Below are 17,928 nucleotides of genomic sequence, written 5' to 3' on the forward strand. Positions count from 1 at the left end.
CACATATTTATAGATGAGGCACATTGTGTAGTACAGTGGGGGCACGAATTTAGACCGGACTATATGAAAATTAGTAAACTAAGGTCAGTTTTCCCAGAGTCAAAATTTGTTGCATTAACAGCTACAGCAACAAAGCTTATGATAAGAGAAATAACTGACATACTTCTAATGAAAAGCTTTACAACCATATCTGCATGTGTTGATCGGCCTAATGTGAAAATTACAATAATAAAGAGATTACCATCAGCTGGAGGAAAAAATACAGCAGAAGCATCATTTAAACAGGTAATGGAACCTTTGTTGAGAAGCTTGTGTGATGATGCAGATAATTTTCCAAAAACTATAGTATACAGCAAACTAAAGTGGTGTGGAAATGGTTACAACATGGTATGCCAAGAAGCAGCAAAAGAAAGTGATCCAAATGCTGTGATTCAGAGAGTTTCACAGTATCATTCAGCATGTACAGATCAGGTTTGTATAACATATACTGGTATTTGCTATAAGCTGGCTCCTTTTAATTTTTGGAATGACTGAACAAATATTACACATCAATAAACTTCAATAAACATTTATTACAATATTTCCAAAATAGATAAAAACATTTAATGTACAATTAATTGATACATATTTTTAATTACATATACTTGATATATATGCATTGCCATCAAAATGATTTTTTTTTATTCTCCTGCATATCTTAAGAATAAACATACTAAATGCTTTATTTAACTTAAATAGTTGGTGTTATCTTTAAGTTCTAAAAGTGTAGGTACAATGTATACTAGCAATTAATTGTCAAACAAAAGAAGAAGTTCATGTTTCTCACATTTTTTGGTTTAAATACCTATTCAAAGGACCAAATCAATAATCTTGATTTTTTTTTAACACAAAATGTAAAATAGCCACAATTTAATTCTAGATATAAATATGCAGGTCAATTGAAATTCTAAAAGTTGAACAGTTTAACAGTTATATATATTCTTCATATAGATAAAAATAGTATGTGTACATACATAATATGTCATGTATATATGAGCTTTTTAAATCAGTTTTTGTACAATATGCTTTTCAATTTACATCAATTTGAAACTCATCACATTCAGTAAGATTTTATTCGTAGATTGCTTGTTCCAACAATATTTTTTTCAAGCTTTCAGAGAAGTTTATAAATAACAATATTGTATAATTTATATCGGGTAAAATATTTATGTACAGCAATATTGATAATTCATACAAAAATTCAGTAGATAACACAACAAAATATATATATACAGACATAAAGTAAACTTGTTTTCAAAATGCATCTTAATCATACAATTCTTTATTTGACAGAAAACATCTTTATAAGATTATATACATGGACTAATTTGTAATATCAATCATAAGACGAACTTGGTTATGTCAAGCTTTAAGAAAGTATTTTTTTTAGATGAAAAAGATAATTGTTGATGATATGGCTGATGTGAATGGGAATATATCACTACTGTTTGCAACTGAAGCATATGGGATGGGTGCAGATGCGCCAAATATAAGAAGAATCATACATTATGGACCACCTACTTCTGTAGAAAGTAAGATTGATAACTTACAAGCTAATAAATATTACACATATCATTCAACTACAATTATTTAAAAGGTGCATTATCACACATTTCTATGTTTTGTATGAATTGATAATCATATCAGCCTATGGTGTCAATAGCACTCTTACTGCTTAACAGTATATAAATAACACAAAGCTTAGAGGGTAATATAGCAGATGGTTAAAATGACTATTACACATACATGTATGGGATAACAAATCTTCTGGACATGGCTTTAATCTCTTTCAATTTATCTTAATGTATTAGATTTTAAAAAAAATACACATAACTATTATCTATGTGTATGCATTTTTCATGTAAATATGCTAATACTAATACATTGTACATGTTTAAGTGTTAGACTGCAGTCACTGTCAAATTTGTAAAGGTGCTAATGAAGTTTTTGCAATTTAAATATCACAAACATAAATATTGCATAGTTGATTACTAATATAAAAAAGAAGATGTGGTATGATTGCCAATGAGACAACTATCCACAAAAGACCAAAATAACACAAACATTAACAACTATAGGTCACCGTATGGCCTTCAACAATGAGCAAAGTCCATACCCCATAGTCAGCTATAAAAGGCCCCGATAAGACAATGTAAAACAATTCAAACGAGAAATCTAACGGCCTCATTTATGTAACAAATGAACGAAAAACAAATATGTTACATATAAACAAACAACAACCACTGAATTACAGGCTCCAGACTTGAGACAGGCACATACATAAATAATGTGGAGGGGTTAAACATTTTAGCAGGATCCCAACCTAAGTTTATTAAGACAAACTACCCTCATTTTTAATCAGATGGGGCTTGTCTTTTTCTAATTCTTTAAAGATTATTAGGTATTGTGCAAAGGGAGATAATTCTTGCATTATCATTGATTGTCTTCCCTAAGTTAAACAAACAATTTAAATTATCTGAACAAATTGATTACACAATATCTTGGGCTGGCTTTACCTATTGTGGCCAATCCAACATGATTCAAATAACAAATTGTTTAAGAGAAGATATTACCAGCATTACAAAAGCCTTAATTATCACACAGTTTGTATTAGCCAAATTTGGCATGCCAGAACCTTTTATATATTACATTACGCTGTGGAATTAGCTCATAGTATTAGTTAAATGTCATATTGGGACTTAAAAAAGCTTACATTTATGTCCTTTGGTCTATGGAGGATACTTCTCTCATGGACATCACACCACATCTCCTTATTCTTATTTCTAATCTATAAAGCTGGACGAAAGGAAAGCAATTACATAGTAAATGTTTAAAAACCTATTTACTATATTTTAGCAGTTGACATAGTATCTGCATATCAAGAAGAATGCTATCTACATAAACAGTATTAGATTTTTGCTTTAATCAAATGCATTTTTTTCTAGCTTATATGCAAGAGATTGGCCGTGCTGGCAGAGATGGTCTTCAAAGTGAAGCTGTATTGTACTTTAACAACAATGACCTAGGTGGTAACACCCCAGTTAGAGATGAAGTCAAACAATTTTGTAGACTTAAATCATGCAGAAGGCAATTTCTCTGTAAACATTTTGACTGGGAATGTGTGGCTTTGTTGATAAAACACAACTGTTGTGACATTTGTAAGGTGGACTGTAATTGTATTGAGTGCTTATCAAATTCAGCATTTGATGACCTTGATGTTGCTGAAGAAGATAAAGAAGGTATTCCGTCACAGCTTCAAACTCTATTAGCAGCATATTTTCAACTGGAAAATGATTTAGTTGACATGCCAAAATCAGAAATTTTTACAGGTCTGTCTTCTGAGCTTGTTCCAGAGATAGTTAAAAATTGTTTATCTTATAAATCTGCTGAGGAGATATGTAGAAAATTTCCTTTCTTGAAATTTGAATATGCTTGTAATATATTCAAAATTATATTGAATGTCAAATCTGAATGTCCTGAGGTTTAACTTCATTCTACATTGTGCTTAATGATAAAATTTGTTAAAATTCATATGAAAAGCACCTTAATTTGCATACATTTTGTCAAACAATTTCATATGCTTTTTTACATTAGATAATTCCTTAGAATTAGCCATATTTCATTTATAGTTTAATTAATATTAAACATGTGAATTTACAGTACTTAAAATATACATCTGTTAAAAAAAATTTCTACAAATGCTTCAGATTTTGACATTTAATTGTGTTTTTTTTAAAATAATAAGCATGTTGTAAATTGATAATGTATGACCAAATCAAATAATTTTCAATACTTTGAAATGAGAATTAAAAAAAACCAAGAACTCACTTAATTTTTTTTAGGCCAATTCCTTAATTAAAAAATTGGTAGAAATAAAACCACAAGGATTTTCTTCTATACATTTACTTTAAAACTGAAACTTATTTACTACCATTAATAAAGTTTATCATTCAAAAATATCTTAAAAGTTTACCATTTAATAAATAAGTCTTTAAAATTCTTTATAATATTTGTTCAACTAGTTCATAAGCTTTTATAAGTGAGGGCTTCTGGCAATTTAAACTGGAAATTTACTTATTCAGTTCTCTTGTTTTGATCATGTCTAATCAGTAAAACCTAGTATATGGAGTCACACAATTTTATATCAATGTTTTCAAAATATTAAGAAAATTTGTCATTTACTTCTCAATTCCACATACTACCTTAAGGTGGTACCCAACACTTTCACTAACATTAATTTGGCTCGTTTAATTTTCTTAAAATTTTGACAAAGTATTTACTTTGACCCTTTGACAAAAAATAAAAATTTCAAAAAATTTTAACCAACCCAACTGTTTTATCAAAAAAATTACACTGGTTATATAGCAGTTTGACAAAAACCTATTTTGATCTTTGAAAAGCTTAATGTTACCTTAACAACAAAACGTAATTAAAACATTTAGCTAATTTTACAGAATTATCTCCCTGTAGTGTTAGGTACCACATTAAAGCAAACCAATTAATTAGTATGTGACTTTAAAAATCTTCAGTTTCCAATTTCTGTTGCAAACATCTGTATCCTTGGTTCAATCCATTCAAAGTAATGGCTAGTATTAAACTGATTCACTATAGTGCTAGGAATCTTTGAGAAATGTTCATGTGCTCTGCCAGCCTCAAATTGAAATGGTTTCAATTTCCTGAGGTCTTTTAAAATGATCTTTTCATCATCTGCAGCAGATTTGTCAGAATGTTTTTTGGCTCTAATAATAACCTTTGATTGTTTTTCAAAATTTTCAGCAATGTCTCGAATGGCACCCAGAGCTTTTGTTCTATTCATTATGTTGCTTTCTGTTTTATTTGAAAACATATGTTTTAAGTGATCTTTCACTTTCTTGACTAGATGTTCCATAGCTAAGTCTGCAGGGATGTGGCCATTAAAGTGACCATTTGTGTTGACAAAAAGCCCATAAAATTCTTCATTTGCTTCCTTCTCAGACAGAAGTATGAGTTGGTGAACCAGAAAGCGTAGTATGTCAAGAGCATACTTTGACAAATTTTTATGACTTTTGAAATAAAGCATAGCTACTTTCAATAGCCTAATGCCTCGGGTTCGCTCTGGCAATTTTATCATATCCATTAGATCTTTGAAAAGCAGACCAAGCTCTAGCATCATCTGTGCATAATTTTTTACATAGTCATATTTTGGTGCTTTTGACTTTTTCATTAATGTTACTTTTCTTCCATCAGTTAGTTGTACAACAACTGGCTGTCCATTAACTGAAAAATAATTTGCCAATGTGGGTTACCAGTTCAATAGAAAAATTAATAATTCAACAAAATGTATAAATCACAAAACAAATGTTAGGATGGATTTTTATAAGACTGCACACATTTTTGGGGGTTTTACATAAAGCTATGATGTCGTCTTGCAAAGACACATTGGGTTTCCAGTTATAATATTTTTAGTTTTAAGTGAATGAATTTAAGGGGTTCATATCTTTTTCCATACTTTTTTTTATTGAAACAGTAAATATCTTTGACCACATTTATTTTGTGTCTCAAACCTAAATGTGATGTCAAAGATTTGATCACAATCCAAATTCAGGCAGTATCAAGTTTAAATATTGTGTCCAAATTTGCCGCAACTGTTCAGGTTACTACCTCCGCAGTCGTATGATGCTGCATAATATATTAAAAATTCTAATTGTACATAATTTAGATGAATGGAAAATTATTTGATGTCTTATTCAATATAATTGTATTTCATAAGTATTTATATATTTTTGTAGCTTCTAAATTTGAAGAATAATTTTCTCTAGTTTTTATTGTGAAGATGTTCTAATAAGGGTAAAATGATGAAATTTTGTCAGATGTTCAAAATCCTCCGGTTTTTTTTATAATTCAGTGTAAAATATTTTGCCTTGTTTCAAACATTTTCCTTTTCATATACATGTACATTGAGTAACAATGCAATAGGTAACAAAAGGGCAGTTACCAAAATTTAAGCAGGTTCTAGTTTAAATTTTAAAATCCAGATAATTCATCATTAATGAATTTTTCCAACTTATGTATAATGCTGTTTTTTGATTGACTGAAAGGTAAAATGCTATTTCTATGTACTGAAAATTATTTCTCTGCTAGTGCATTTGTCATTAGTAATTTTCCTGTGCTAGGATATTTCTAGCCAATACCATGGCAGATGTGGAATACTATATTGCATAACCCAATAAATCATTTCTATTATTATAAGACAAATTTATTGTTATTCTTTATATAAATATACTGTCATCCCTACAACTGTTGAAATATTCACAATAGTATAAAAACCATCATTATTGGGAGCAAATGGCAAACTCAATGGAAATATATTATCAACGTCATAATCAAATACAGATAGGACAGGGTCAGTGCATTTGCATCAGATATGATTATATACAGCCTAATTAAGCAATTTGACTGTGCAGTATACATATAAAAAAAATTATACAGTCAATACTCCATATGGTACCTGATAACTTCTGAGGTAAAAAAAGATACAAAGAACTTTTGATGACTATAAACAATTACATCATGCAAACAAAGGATGTTTGCCAAAAAAAACAGTTACTAGTTGAACAAATGCCTTATTGGTCTGAGAATTTTCTGTCATACCACTGTCCCAGGTTAGAGATATGGTTGGGATCCCACTAACATGTTTAACCCAAACATTATGTATGTATGTATGTGCCTGTCCAAAGTCAGGAGCCTGTTTTATAGTGATTGTTTATGTGTTACATATTTTTTTTGTTCATTTTTTTTATAAATAAGTTTTCTTGTTTCAATTGTTTTACATCTTCATTTCGTGGCATTTTAAAGCTGACTATGTGGTATGGACTTTGCTCATTGTTGAAGGTTGTACAGTTACCTTTCATTGGCAATCATACCATATCTTTTTTTATATGATATTATTGTATGTAAATCAATAATTCATTTAAAAAAATACCTTTTATTGCCTCTTCTGTCCAGCACTCATTTGTATTGCCATCAGATAAAACATATTTGGAAATTACATCACCAATTGTCTCAAACAACCATTGTCGCTTTTCTTCTAAGTTATTAAATGAAGGTGGAACATGTACAGTAGGCACAGATGAAACCGATTCCATTCCAAAATAATGCAGTATGCATTCTACAATATGCATGTCCACAACAGAAATAAAAAAGTCTTTATCTGCATCGTACTTGTTTTTAACATCTTCTCCCACATTGGATCTTGAAATTCTATCTTGAAAAGACTTCAATGTTCCCAATTCTGCTCCACTTTCCTTTGAATATAGCATCTTAAATGTCATGGTTAAAAAGTTCATTAATAGGTGAAATAATTCAAAAGTTATTGGGGAAAGATGACTGAATTTCTCTTTTGGATCTACATGGTGGGCTCTCAAATTCTTTGCCCCAGAAAAACGTTCTCTGGTCAGTAAATCCCCCCCAATGTGAATCTTAACATCATCCATATGTTTTCCAACACTTGAAAATACATCTTCGACAACCTTTTCGTAGTAATCAAGTATTCCAACTACATCTTGATAGCGCTGTTCATTTTTGTGCAATACAGCAAGCGGGATAACTCTGGATTTTTGTTTTAACTTATCTGATATTGGAGAACTAATTTCATTTGGAATTACATCTTTAAATTGTCTGAAGAAAGGGATGTGATTTTGAAGCACGCGAGCAATCAATATGGTGTAGTCGTACTTGATATTCTGAATATCATTGGGATTAGGTATATAATCCCTAAATTCATTAACCTGCATAGTACAATGAAATGGTGACGGCATATGTAAATAAGAAAAATCAGTATTCTGTACAATTACTGCAGATGCAAAAGCATGTTCCATATGTGACTTATTATCGATTCTTTCGTCATGTACAGATGTTTTCCAATTCACATTGTCCCCAATTATTCTGAATCTTTTCAATTTAAGATTGTCTATGAGGTGGTGGTTGAAGCTACCTCCAATTAGATCTACAACTGTCAATGTTCTGCCATAGCATAAACATGCTCCTAAAGGCTGCAATCGATCATAAACCTAAAAATACACAAAGTTGAACTGTGGGTTACAATTTAATGCTCACACAATATACCGTCCCTCACTATAAATATTTGGAAATCATTAAGTTGATGAACAATGAATTTGAAAAACAATCTAAAGATTAACATTCTCACATTGTAGTGTTTTGAATTTGAAACCATATATACAGATTGTCATCTTGTAGTAAACAATCAACACAGAAGCATAGATATTAAAGCATTTGTATACATGTAACATCTACAATCAGATAACAGTTTATTTAAATGACAGATCTACATGTATGTGTATTTATTGCGTTAAATTTCATTAGGGTTGTTATCACTATTTAGTGCATTTTTACTTTGATCTTTTTTTTTGATAATTTTCATATCATACTTCTCGCTTGAGATTGAAAAATTATCACTAGAAACTAAGGAGGCCACGTGGCGTTGCTAAGGAAATTGACATTGAAATTGACGTCGTCATAGGTAAAATAGCGATAAACAGATTATCATTGGTCATCTCAACTCTATTGCTTTTCACACTTTCGCTGTACCAGCTCAAGTGACAAAATCAATCAAAATGTAAGGAACTATATGTTTTTCCTACGCATTCACAATTTGTTTTGATCCGACGTTATCGACGTCTTGACAACGCCTATTGTTGTATGACGTCAGAGAGTGAAATAACCACGTTTATTTCACATGTGAAATTATCGGTTTTTATCTAACTGGGAAATCAATGTAATTCAGCGCAACCAATGTAATAATCTATAATTATCTCTTTGATTCATTCCCCATATCCATTCTCTATTAAATATAATGCAAATATATTCATATCTGAGAGCTATAAAGGCTGTAGAAAGACATCTTTTTTCAATTCATTTTGACTATGCAACTACAAGATTCAGTCTATATACTTGGAGCTCATATATTGTATATATTTTGATTGGGGCTATTCCACAAAAAAAATGTGTGTGGGGTTGGAAAACAGTTTTTGTCAGCACCCACCAAACATACAATTGTAATTGAGAATTATAGTGCATTATAGTGTGAAAAGTTGCTGTGATACCCATCACCCATGAAACAACTTTTTATGTATTATTTTTTTTTTGTGCAAAAAGAACAGTGGAAGTCTATATTATACTTTTTTATACCTTCTGATCACAAATGTTATCCATCAATAACATTGACACCATTCTCTGTACACGGCTCAACTCTATATTTCTGGATTGCATCAAAATGGCATAAACAAATGCAGCTTTTGGTATAACTTTTTCAATCTTGGTGTAACAGGATCGTTGTTGTGGTGGAAGCATGGTTGAAAAGAGCAGTGCAAAGTGCTGGTAATTTTTCCATCATTTCTTTGATTATTTTAGACCATTCAAGCGATTTCAAGCTACTAACATCTTTTTTCATTAGTTCACTGACAAACAGCAATTTCCTGTTTCCCATTGTAGAAATTGATGAGTCTATTTCTGAACATAGTTCAGAAATAACTCCATTTCTAAAGTTATCCATCTTCATTAATGCACCATATATATTATTGTCATTTTGAATGACATTGATTAAGATGGATTTCTCTTCCTGGTTTAAATGGTTGTTACTTCTGCTTGGTGTAGTGGTCTTTAAAAATGTTGTAATATCTGGTAGAACTGGATTGTAAAGTGTATTTCTATTCATGTATACATAATCATGGTCAGAATCAATACATGTCCTTACATTATTTTCCGGTTGTGTCAAAATTGGTGTAATGGTTTCACCAGCATAACTATGGTCAGGAATTCCTAAAATGAATATAAATGCTTATATTTAACATTTAAATTAATACAGAGGAAAAAACTATGAGAACAGAGCCTTTTGACCACAAAATAATATTGTTTGAAAAAGTATGCAATGTATATAATAACTGACAAATTTCATTTTTTTATAATAAAAAGATATTAAAAAAAAGAAGCCGAAATACATAGACATAGATTATCAGGATTATCTCCCATGTAAGTGTTCAATTCAAGTTTATGTTACTTATTTTCCTTTCTGTTATGTTTCATATTCTTATTCTTTGCATATATAACATGTTTAATCTAAAAGGATAAAATTTATCTTTGCACATACTATTAACATACACTTTATTTCAAAACTAGATCTATTAATAAGTTAACTTAATGCACATATATGCAATAAAAGTTACTTTCAATGCCAAGAGTATCAGGACATTTATCTGGGTGTAATCGGTAAGTGTATACCTCTTACTTAAACCCAGTCCCCAATCATGTATATCAAATAACTTTAATTGCCAAATGTACAATAAATTATATGTTCAATGTTCTTTTCCTGTAAGTTTCAAGGTTTGTCAGATGAATTGCATTCTGTATGCTGCGCTGTATCTTTTCTGTCTTCAGTTGATTGGATACCATAACATAAAATAACTGTATAACTGTAACATAAAACTGAACAAAAAATTATAATAACAATTAATATACATTTTCATTATTGTCAAGAAATTTTGCTGATTTGAATCAATACTACATAATAGTATTCAGAGAGACCTGTTGGATTATTGTTACAAGCAGGCCATCAATGAACAACAAGCAGTAAAAACTCATGAACACTTTCTTGTAGTACATGTATGTATATTGAATAAATGTTATTGGAGTTTGTGTGTAAAAGTAACATAGTTCATTTACTAACTGGCCGTAAAATAAGGGCTTTTTAAATAAATAGCTTATTGACATACTAGTAGCGTTTTCATTAAAACAAAGATTTGTTTCATTGTTGATAGTTTTTCCAATTCCTCATTAAGGTACAGTAACAAGTTAGATTATTTTTATCTTCCCAAATAAAAAAAAACATATGGTTTCAAACATGGGTCTGAGTTTCTCTTAACTTGTAAAAGTTAGCATAATATGACAGTATAAAAGTATTTTTGCTTTACTGTAGTTTTTACATGTATGTTGTTTTTAATGAGGACATCCCTTTTTTTGCTTGCAAGGAAGAGTTATTTTTGTAAGAGGTTACCATAGATATATAGAATGAAACAAAATAATTATGATTTAGATATAAATGTACCACCATAGATATAAGATATATCAAATGGTGACATATAAATATACCAAAGATTTATGGTGAATGGTGAAGTACAAATTAAATTTACCATAGATATATTGAACATGTATTTAGTGTGTATGTTGCAATATAAATTTACACTAAATATATGGTTTATATGTTCCATACAAATGTAAATGTACCAAAGATCTATGGTGTATGGAGCCTTATAAATTTACCAAAGATTAATGGTGCTTAGCATGTCTGTCCACTTGAAAAAAAAACCATAAAATCATACATGTACATGCACTGGTGAAATCACATAAATTTAAACAAATTAAATGAACAAATTGAACAAATTGTCATGTTTAGACATGTTAGATACACACCTTTATTGCTAGGCTCTGCATTGGAAGATAAATCAACAAACATATTCTCAGAACTTGCATGTTGACTTGGTTGTTGAAAATCTGTAAAATGTATATGTGTCTCATTACAAATGTAACTTAATTGAATAAAAGTAAAGCATTTGTACAAACAAGAATATGTTTTTTTTAATGAATTGATATTTGGATTGAGAGTTGTCTCATTGGCACTCACACCACATCTGTCTATATCTATTCACAGAATTAAGTTGTTATTACATGTTTGTTCCTTGCATCCTGATCATATCAAGGTTCTTTTAAATTTAAGACTTTGACAATATGTGTCCAATTATAAAAGCCTGTGCTAGTCTTGTATTATTTTTAATTTCAGTTTCTTGTGTATAAATTGTATAAATTGGAGTTTGGTATGACATTTATAATCAATGAACTAGTATATATATTTGTTTGGGGGCCAGCAGATGGACGCCTCCGGGTGCTTAAATCTCTCCTTGCACTGAAGACCTTCTGCTGTTGTCTGTTCTGTGGTCGGGTTGTTGTCTCCTTGACATATTCCCCATTTCCATTCTCAATTTTAGATATATATAAATGTATCTATGATTTACAAAAATATATATGGCAAACAAATCAACAATCAAACAAGCAAAGACTGGTGGAATTTATTACTGAAGAATTATTAATTAATGGAAGTGAATATGGGCATTAAAGTTCTAAAAATACCCAGCTAAATGAACATGTAATGCTAATTGCAATAGGAGAATCACAATACATGTAAGAAGAAAGGAAATATAATTTGAAGAACTTTACTACATTTTTGTACATTTCATGCATTTATAATGAAAAGAAAGCAGAAGAAAATATATAATTTTGGTGTCAAATAATATGATCCATTTCAGGGTTCTCGCTAAGGCGAGTCCATGAGTCCTGGACTCATCAAAATCTGTCTGGACTCACCATTTTCAAAACTGGTGAGTCCACAGATGCATCAAGATTGAAATATTTTGTATAAACTGAACACAGTTAAACACAAATATAATCATTTTATAGCAAAAGTTTAAAAGTTATCTGAATTTAATGTCATTTCATTGCTCTGTTAGGCCATGGAGACTAAAATATTTCATTATATTGCAATAAAATATATTCTTCTTGCTTTTGGACTCACCATGGCCAAAAGTGACGAGTCCCTGGACTCGCCTTCAAAAATCCTTAGCGAGAACCCTGCCATTTGGATTTCCATGAAATATTGATCCCTATGTATACATGTATGTAAGTGGACAGAATTTAACAGTCAAATATATACATTTTTATAAAAGATAATTCAATTTAGACATGTGTTAGAACTGGAATTTTTTTTAGTTGTTGAAGCATTTGGATTGTGTCATCACAGAAAAATAAAACTGACCAGAATCTTTACTTCAGATAAAAATTATCTACATGTATTAGGTCGTTGGCTTTCCTAGCCTGTTTGAATGGTTTTACGCTAGTAATTTTGGGGAAATTTGGTAAATTTGTTCAGTGTGAGCCAAGGCTCTGTGTTGACGGCCGTAAATTGACCTTTAATTGTTTACTTTTATAAATTGCTATTTGTATGGAGAGTTGTCTCATTGGCACTAGCACCACATCTCCCTATATATATCTATGTAGGCTATTTTTCCACTCATAAGTAGTGTGCCTTTATAACTTTGTTCAAAATGATTTCTGTTTTCAGATTAACACTGTATGACTGTATTACATAATAACTGGTTGCATTGGGATGAAATTCGCTTGTTACCTACCCTCATTAATTTCAAGAGAAGCTCTTTTAGGGTGAAACCCAACAAGAGGTGAAGATGGTAACCTCTTGTTACAGACTACTGGTGTTGTAAAGTCATCTTTTCTGGCGGCCGATTGACACTCGTCATAAAACTCTACTGTTTTCTTGTGAAGTGTCTCTAATCTGCGTTCGCAATTCCGACAAATCACCCCTTTATCCTTTGAAATCCCTCCATATTTTAACAACAAATCCTTTATCGAAAAATCTAATAATTTGGAAGATATTTTCTTAGATTGATACGGTGGCTTTGAACATACCAGACATTCATCAGTGTTCTTTTTCTTAACATTTTGACCAGATTCAGACATGTATATTAAAAAATTATCAAGTTAAAAAATATATATATAAATATAAAACGGTAAAGATATATATAAAAATTCTCCCATAAATAGTCATCTCATTCTTGTCCTTCCAGCTAACCCGAATAATCCAGGCGTATTTACGTTCTTAACATCCGTTTCCGTATAAATGCGCCAGTTTGGTTGCGCATATTTTTGTGTCGGAATTCCGACACAGAAAATGGTTACTAGTTACCGGCCCTTGACAACAAAGGTATCTGTGATACCCGTATGTTGCAAGGGAGAGGACCAGCCTAGACTGGTTCTCTGTCCTTTATCTGTTTGGCTTTGACAGATATAAGGATCAGGTAATGACCAACCATTTTTTTTTACAGGTTTCCTAATTTACATAAAATATACAGGGAACCAGACCTAATATATCTATATTAAGAAAGGGATATCCCATATTGAGACAAAATGGCGATGGCAGCAATGACGCTGTCTCTACAGACAAAAATCGCATTGGCCGCAATTAACAAAAAAAGGAAGACTGAATTTTCATTTTTAAAACCGTTACAATTTAAATCCGTCTCTGCTGCATACCATAATGACGCAATGATTGTATTGCCAACTGGCTATGGAAAATCTCTAATTTTTGAAGTGATCATGAACATGACAAAAAAAAAGTGCATCATCATCAGCCCATTGAATGCCATCATTCTTGAACAGAGTAAACGGCTCGGTAGTGAAGCAGTTATTGTAGACACGTCATTGATATCGGAGATAAAGAAGGGTATGTTATTATCAACATTGCTTCATATAAAATACAAATTGATACTGTACATATGAAATAAATTATCAAACCTCAGATCAAACAAATAAAACGCCGGTGATTTCCTAATAAATACAAGAACCTTTATAGTTTTATTATATTGATGTTTTGGGAGGCGACTTTCCTGCTATGGAACTTGCACCCTTTATAGTATCCCCTAAACAAACTAATATATCCCAATAACAATTTTGTCACCTCCTCCATATAATTTTTGTGTGTGATTTTATTAATAGTGATTAGTGTTTATGTGAGATAGATAAAGGAAGATGTGGTGTGAGTGCCAATGAGATAACTGTCCATCCAAATAACAATATAAAAAATAAACCATTGTAGGTCAATGTATGGCCTTCAACACGGAGCCTTGGCTCACACCAAACAACAAGCTATAAAGGGCCCCAAAATTACTAGTGTAAACAATTCAAATGGAAAAAACCAACAGTCTAATCTGTATATACACATGTATAAAAAAAACAGAAAGGAGAAACATCTATAAATTACATAAACAAACGCCAACTACTGTACATTAGATTCCTGACTAATAACAGGTGCAAACATTTATAGCGGTATTAAACGTTTTAATGGTACCAAACCTTCTCCCTTTTTCTGAAATAATAGCATATCATCACAACATAGAAAAACACACGATGAAATATCAATTCTAATGCAACAACGTTTGTAACGTTCATTTTGATTGGATAACGTCACTTATTTACATGGCATCAATTAACAATTGATGCTATGGGACGTACCCGCAAGCGCAGACGGCATATGACAGATTTTAAATACATGTTTTAACGTTGTTTTCTGTCAGTTTCATTAGAATGGAGATAACTGTATTGTATTTTAAGCTCCGACATTGGGGATTTGATGGTCGCAAATACCCGTTTACTGTCTCCGCTAAAGCGTCGCCAGTAAACTTAATTTGCGACCATCAAATCCCCAATGTCGGAGCTTAAAATACAATACAGTTAACTTATCTCCTAATTGACAGGCTTAACTCAATCAAAAAACGTAAATTAATACACTATGATCAATTAAATTTGGTCTGGGATTATATCTGAATGCAAATGCACAGTTAAAAAAATATTAGGGACAACAAACATTGACTTAAATATCAAAATATATGCAGCAAGAAATTCTCGCACCCGGAGGCGTCCTACAGCTGGCCCCTAAACAAATATATATAGATGTATACTAGTTCAGTGATAATGAACGCCATACTACACTCCAAATTGTACACAAGAAACTAAAATTAAAAATAATACAAGACTAACAAAGGCCATAGGATACATATAATCTTTATGATTGTTTGGTCATTTTTTTAATTAAATAAAATTTATGAGATCCAATTTCTTGTTTGTTGTTTATTTTAGTTAGATCAGAAAATATTTATTTTAGTACGAATGATACTGTTGTAAATAAAAATGAGCCATCATTGTCCCTTTACGTCTAGTAGCAGAGTGACACATCAAAACATGGTCGCTTATTGTAAGAGTTAATTAGACCGACACACATCAAGGCTGAAAATCCACATACATGACATGAGTTAAAATTTCATTTACTGTCATTTTATATTAGTCCTGTCGTAGAATTTTCTATGGTGCAGATTTATGTTTTAAATTGCTATATATAGTGTATACGTAGTTTCCGATTTTTTGTTTTTCGCCATCTGACACGGAAATACTTACAATGAATTCCCGAAGGATGATTATAACATGGTTTTACTATAAAAACGAAACCACAATAAGTACAGTAGGCTTCTATGCAATGCCTATCTTAATATTAGACGATAATACAAATTAAATGAATTGGAAGATTTTCGAATGCATGTGGCATTTTTTTAATTGTATTTTACAGTTTGTCGAAGTGATTCAGAATATAAAACATATATGGGTTTCTCAGGATTTTGTACATGTAAAGTATGATTTATCCATTTATTGTTAAGATTCCCAATAGTTAAGTAAATCATTTGATATGATTTTCCTTTCCCCTACTAAGATTTCCCTGTACATGTTTTATTTGGTTTTTAAGATCTCTTCAGAACAAGTGCTTATGCTGCAAAGAAAAGAAATTTGGGACAATCTTTTGGTCCTGAAAATTTCATTGAGTTTCTTAGTCTTAATTACTGTTTTATAAAATCAATACAATAATACTATGGGTATTGTAAATATTGTAAACATAACTTCAGGCAATTAAGATGTGTATTGACAGTAAGTTAAAACAGTGACATGCATATAAACTTTTCTTGCACATGACTAGAATTTTCCTTCTTTTATGGTGGTTCACTCTGCATTCAGAAGGTCACTTCCATTTATATGTTGAAGTTCCCTTCCTTCCAGGCTTGTGACTGGCAAGATTTTACATAATCTTGGCTGCATTCCCCACCCACCACCACATTGCAAATTTCAGTCCAAGTGGATACTTTTATAATTATTTTTATGCTGTTCACTTTAAAAAAAAATTTGCAGTTAAATATTTAGTTTGATTTTTATTCATAAAATATGATTTACATATTGCATAACTTTGCCTTATTTGTTTGCGACTTTATTTTTTATTTTAAGAAACAGTAATTGGTTTACAATTATGGTCTGTTAATGGTTTTAATAAAATTCAATATTTGAAGAAAGAAAGACGGATGACATGCAAACATTTTCTTAAACATGTTAAAACATTGACTGTTTAATTTCAAGTATCATTACGATTTTTTTTTTAATGTTTATCATTTACTTATATATAATGTTTGTCCAAATTTAAATGTGCAAATTTAACTAGGGGGGGGGGGGGGGGGGGAAGGGAACCAAAAATTTTCATTTAATATAAGAATTTTAACCGGACTTGGACTGAAACTAAATATTGCAATGTAGAATAAGAAATGAAATAAAGTAAGGGGAATTTTACACAGCAAGGGAGTTTGTATACTGAAATTTTATGGATATCACTTTGTACATGTTATATGGATGAAATATTTTACCTATTTTTATATGCATGTCATCCATGCCATCATTATTTTTGTGTTACATTTTAATTTAATTTTTTTTGTTGAACTTTTTTAAAATTTAGAAAAATTTTACAACAAAAACTGGTTAGATAAATCTTGAAAGTTCACAAAATATAACTTTTTAAAATTATTTATTATTATAAGATCAAAATTTAGAAAAATATTTTATCACATCCTTGATGATAAGTTAAAATACCAGACAGAATAGTTCAAAACTCTACAGATCATAATAAATCAAATGACCAACCCTATGGCCAACCTACTATGATACTGTTTTATACAACACAATTTAGATGTCCAGAAATTCTAACAGTCACCTCGGTATATGATAAAATTACAAAATAGTCATCACAGGGAAATTTTAATACTATCCTGTATTTTTATGTCATATCCAGTATTATTATGTCATATCCAGTATTATTATTTCATATCCGGTATTATTATGTCATATCCAGTGAAGATTTTAATGTCAAATCCAGGAATTTGATTTCTCAAATTAGTACATGTATCC

General features: G+C 30.7%; 4 protein-coding genes across 5 annotated transcripts in view; 1 reads left to right on the forward strand and 3 right to left on the reverse strand.

The window, feature by feature from the left end:
* Positions 1–17,928, reverse strand: part of LOC134691429 (biogenesis of lysosome-related organelles complex 1 subunit 5-like) — a 280,858-nt gene that overhangs the window by 102,838 nt on the left and 160,092 nt on the right. The gene's annotated exons all lie outside the window — the stretch shown is intronic.
* LOC134691426 (ATP-dependent helicase wrn-1-like) lies at positions 374–3,646 on the forward strand. The gene is made up of 3 exons (XM_063551948.1): positions 374–471; positions 1,430–1,571; positions 2,985–3,646. Exons 1-3 carry the CDS (start codon positions 385–387, stop codon positions 3,524–3,526), a joined length of 771 nt encoding a protein of 256 aa, XP_063408018.1. The 5' UTR covers positions 374–384; the 3' UTR covers positions 3,527–3,646.
* Positions 4,555–9,336, reverse strand: LOC134691425 (uncharacterized). Its single transcript, XM_063551947.1, has 3 exons — positions 9,226–9,336; positions 7,001–8,087; positions 4,555–5,295 (listed from the first exon to the last, which is right to left on the reverse strand). Exons 1-3 carry the CDS (start codon positions 9,304–9,306, stop codon positions 4,565–4,567), a joined length of 1,899 nt encoding a protein of 632 aa, XP_063408017.1. The 5' UTR covers positions 9,307–9,336; the 3' UTR covers positions 4,555–4,564.
* Positions 10,405–13,617, reverse strand: LOC134691528 (uncharacterized). Its single transcript, XM_063552094.1, has 3 exons — positions 13,272–13,617; positions 11,503–11,583; positions 10,405–10,518 (listed from the first exon to the last, which is right to left on the reverse strand). The coding sequence occupies exons 1-3, from the start codon at positions 13,615–13,617 to the stop codon at positions 10,412–10,414; spliced, it is 534 nt and encodes a 177-aa protein (XP_063408164.1). The 3' UTR covers positions 10,405–10,411.

The sequence above is a fragment of the Mytilus trossulus genome, chromosome 11 (genome assembly GCF_036588685.1).
Source record: "Mytilus trossulus isolate FHL-02 chromosome 11, PNRI_Mtr1.1.1.hap1, whole genome shotgun sequence".
NCBI lineage: Eukaryota > Metazoa > Mollusca > Bivalvia > Mytilida > Mytilidae > Mytilus > Mytilus trossulus.

What these genes read in the sequence shown, in the direction of transcription:
- LOC134691426 (XM_063551948.1), top strand. Translation starts at nt 385, where the DNA reads ATGGTATGCCAAGAAGCAGCAAAAGAAAGTGATCCAAATGCTGTGATT. An exon ending in ATTCAGCATGTACAGATCAG is followed by an intron (nt 472 to 1,429) that starts GTTTGTATAACA and finishes TATTTTTTTTAG; the next exon opens with ATGAAAAAGATAATTGTTGA. An exon ending in ACCACCTACTTCTGTAGAAA is followed by an intron (nt 1,572 to 2,984) that starts GTAAGATTGATA and finishes ATTTTTTTCTAG; the next exon opens with CTTATATGCAAGAGATTGGC.
- LOC134691425 (XM_063551947.1), bottom strand. Translation starts at nt 9,306, where the DNA reads ATGCAATCCAGAAATATAGAGTTGAGCCGTGTACAGAGAATGGTGTCA. An exon ending in ATAACATTTGTGATCAGAAG is followed by an intron (nt 8,088 to 9,225) that starts GTATAAAAAAGT and finishes GTGTATTTTTAG; the next exon opens with GTTTATGATCGATTGCAGCC. An exon ending in GACAGAAGAGGCAATAAAAG is followed by an intron (nt 5,296 to 7,000) that starts GTATTTTTTTAA and finishes ATTATTTTTCAG; the next exon opens with TTAATGGACAGCCAGTTGTT.
- LOC134691528 (XM_063552094.1), bottom strand. Translation starts at nt 13,617, where the DNA reads ATGTCTGAATCTGGTCAAAATGTTAAGAAAAAGAACACTGATGAATGT. An exon ending in TTCTCTTGAAATTAATGAGG is followed by an intron (nt 11,584 to 13,271) that starts GTAGGTAACAAG and finishes TACATTTTACAG; the next exon opens with ATTTTCAACAACCAAGTCAA. An exon ending in TGCAGAGCCTAGCAATAAAG is followed by an intron (nt 10,519 to 11,502) that starts GTGTGTATCTAA and finishes TTTTTTGTTCAG; the next exon opens with TTTTATGTTACAGTTATACA.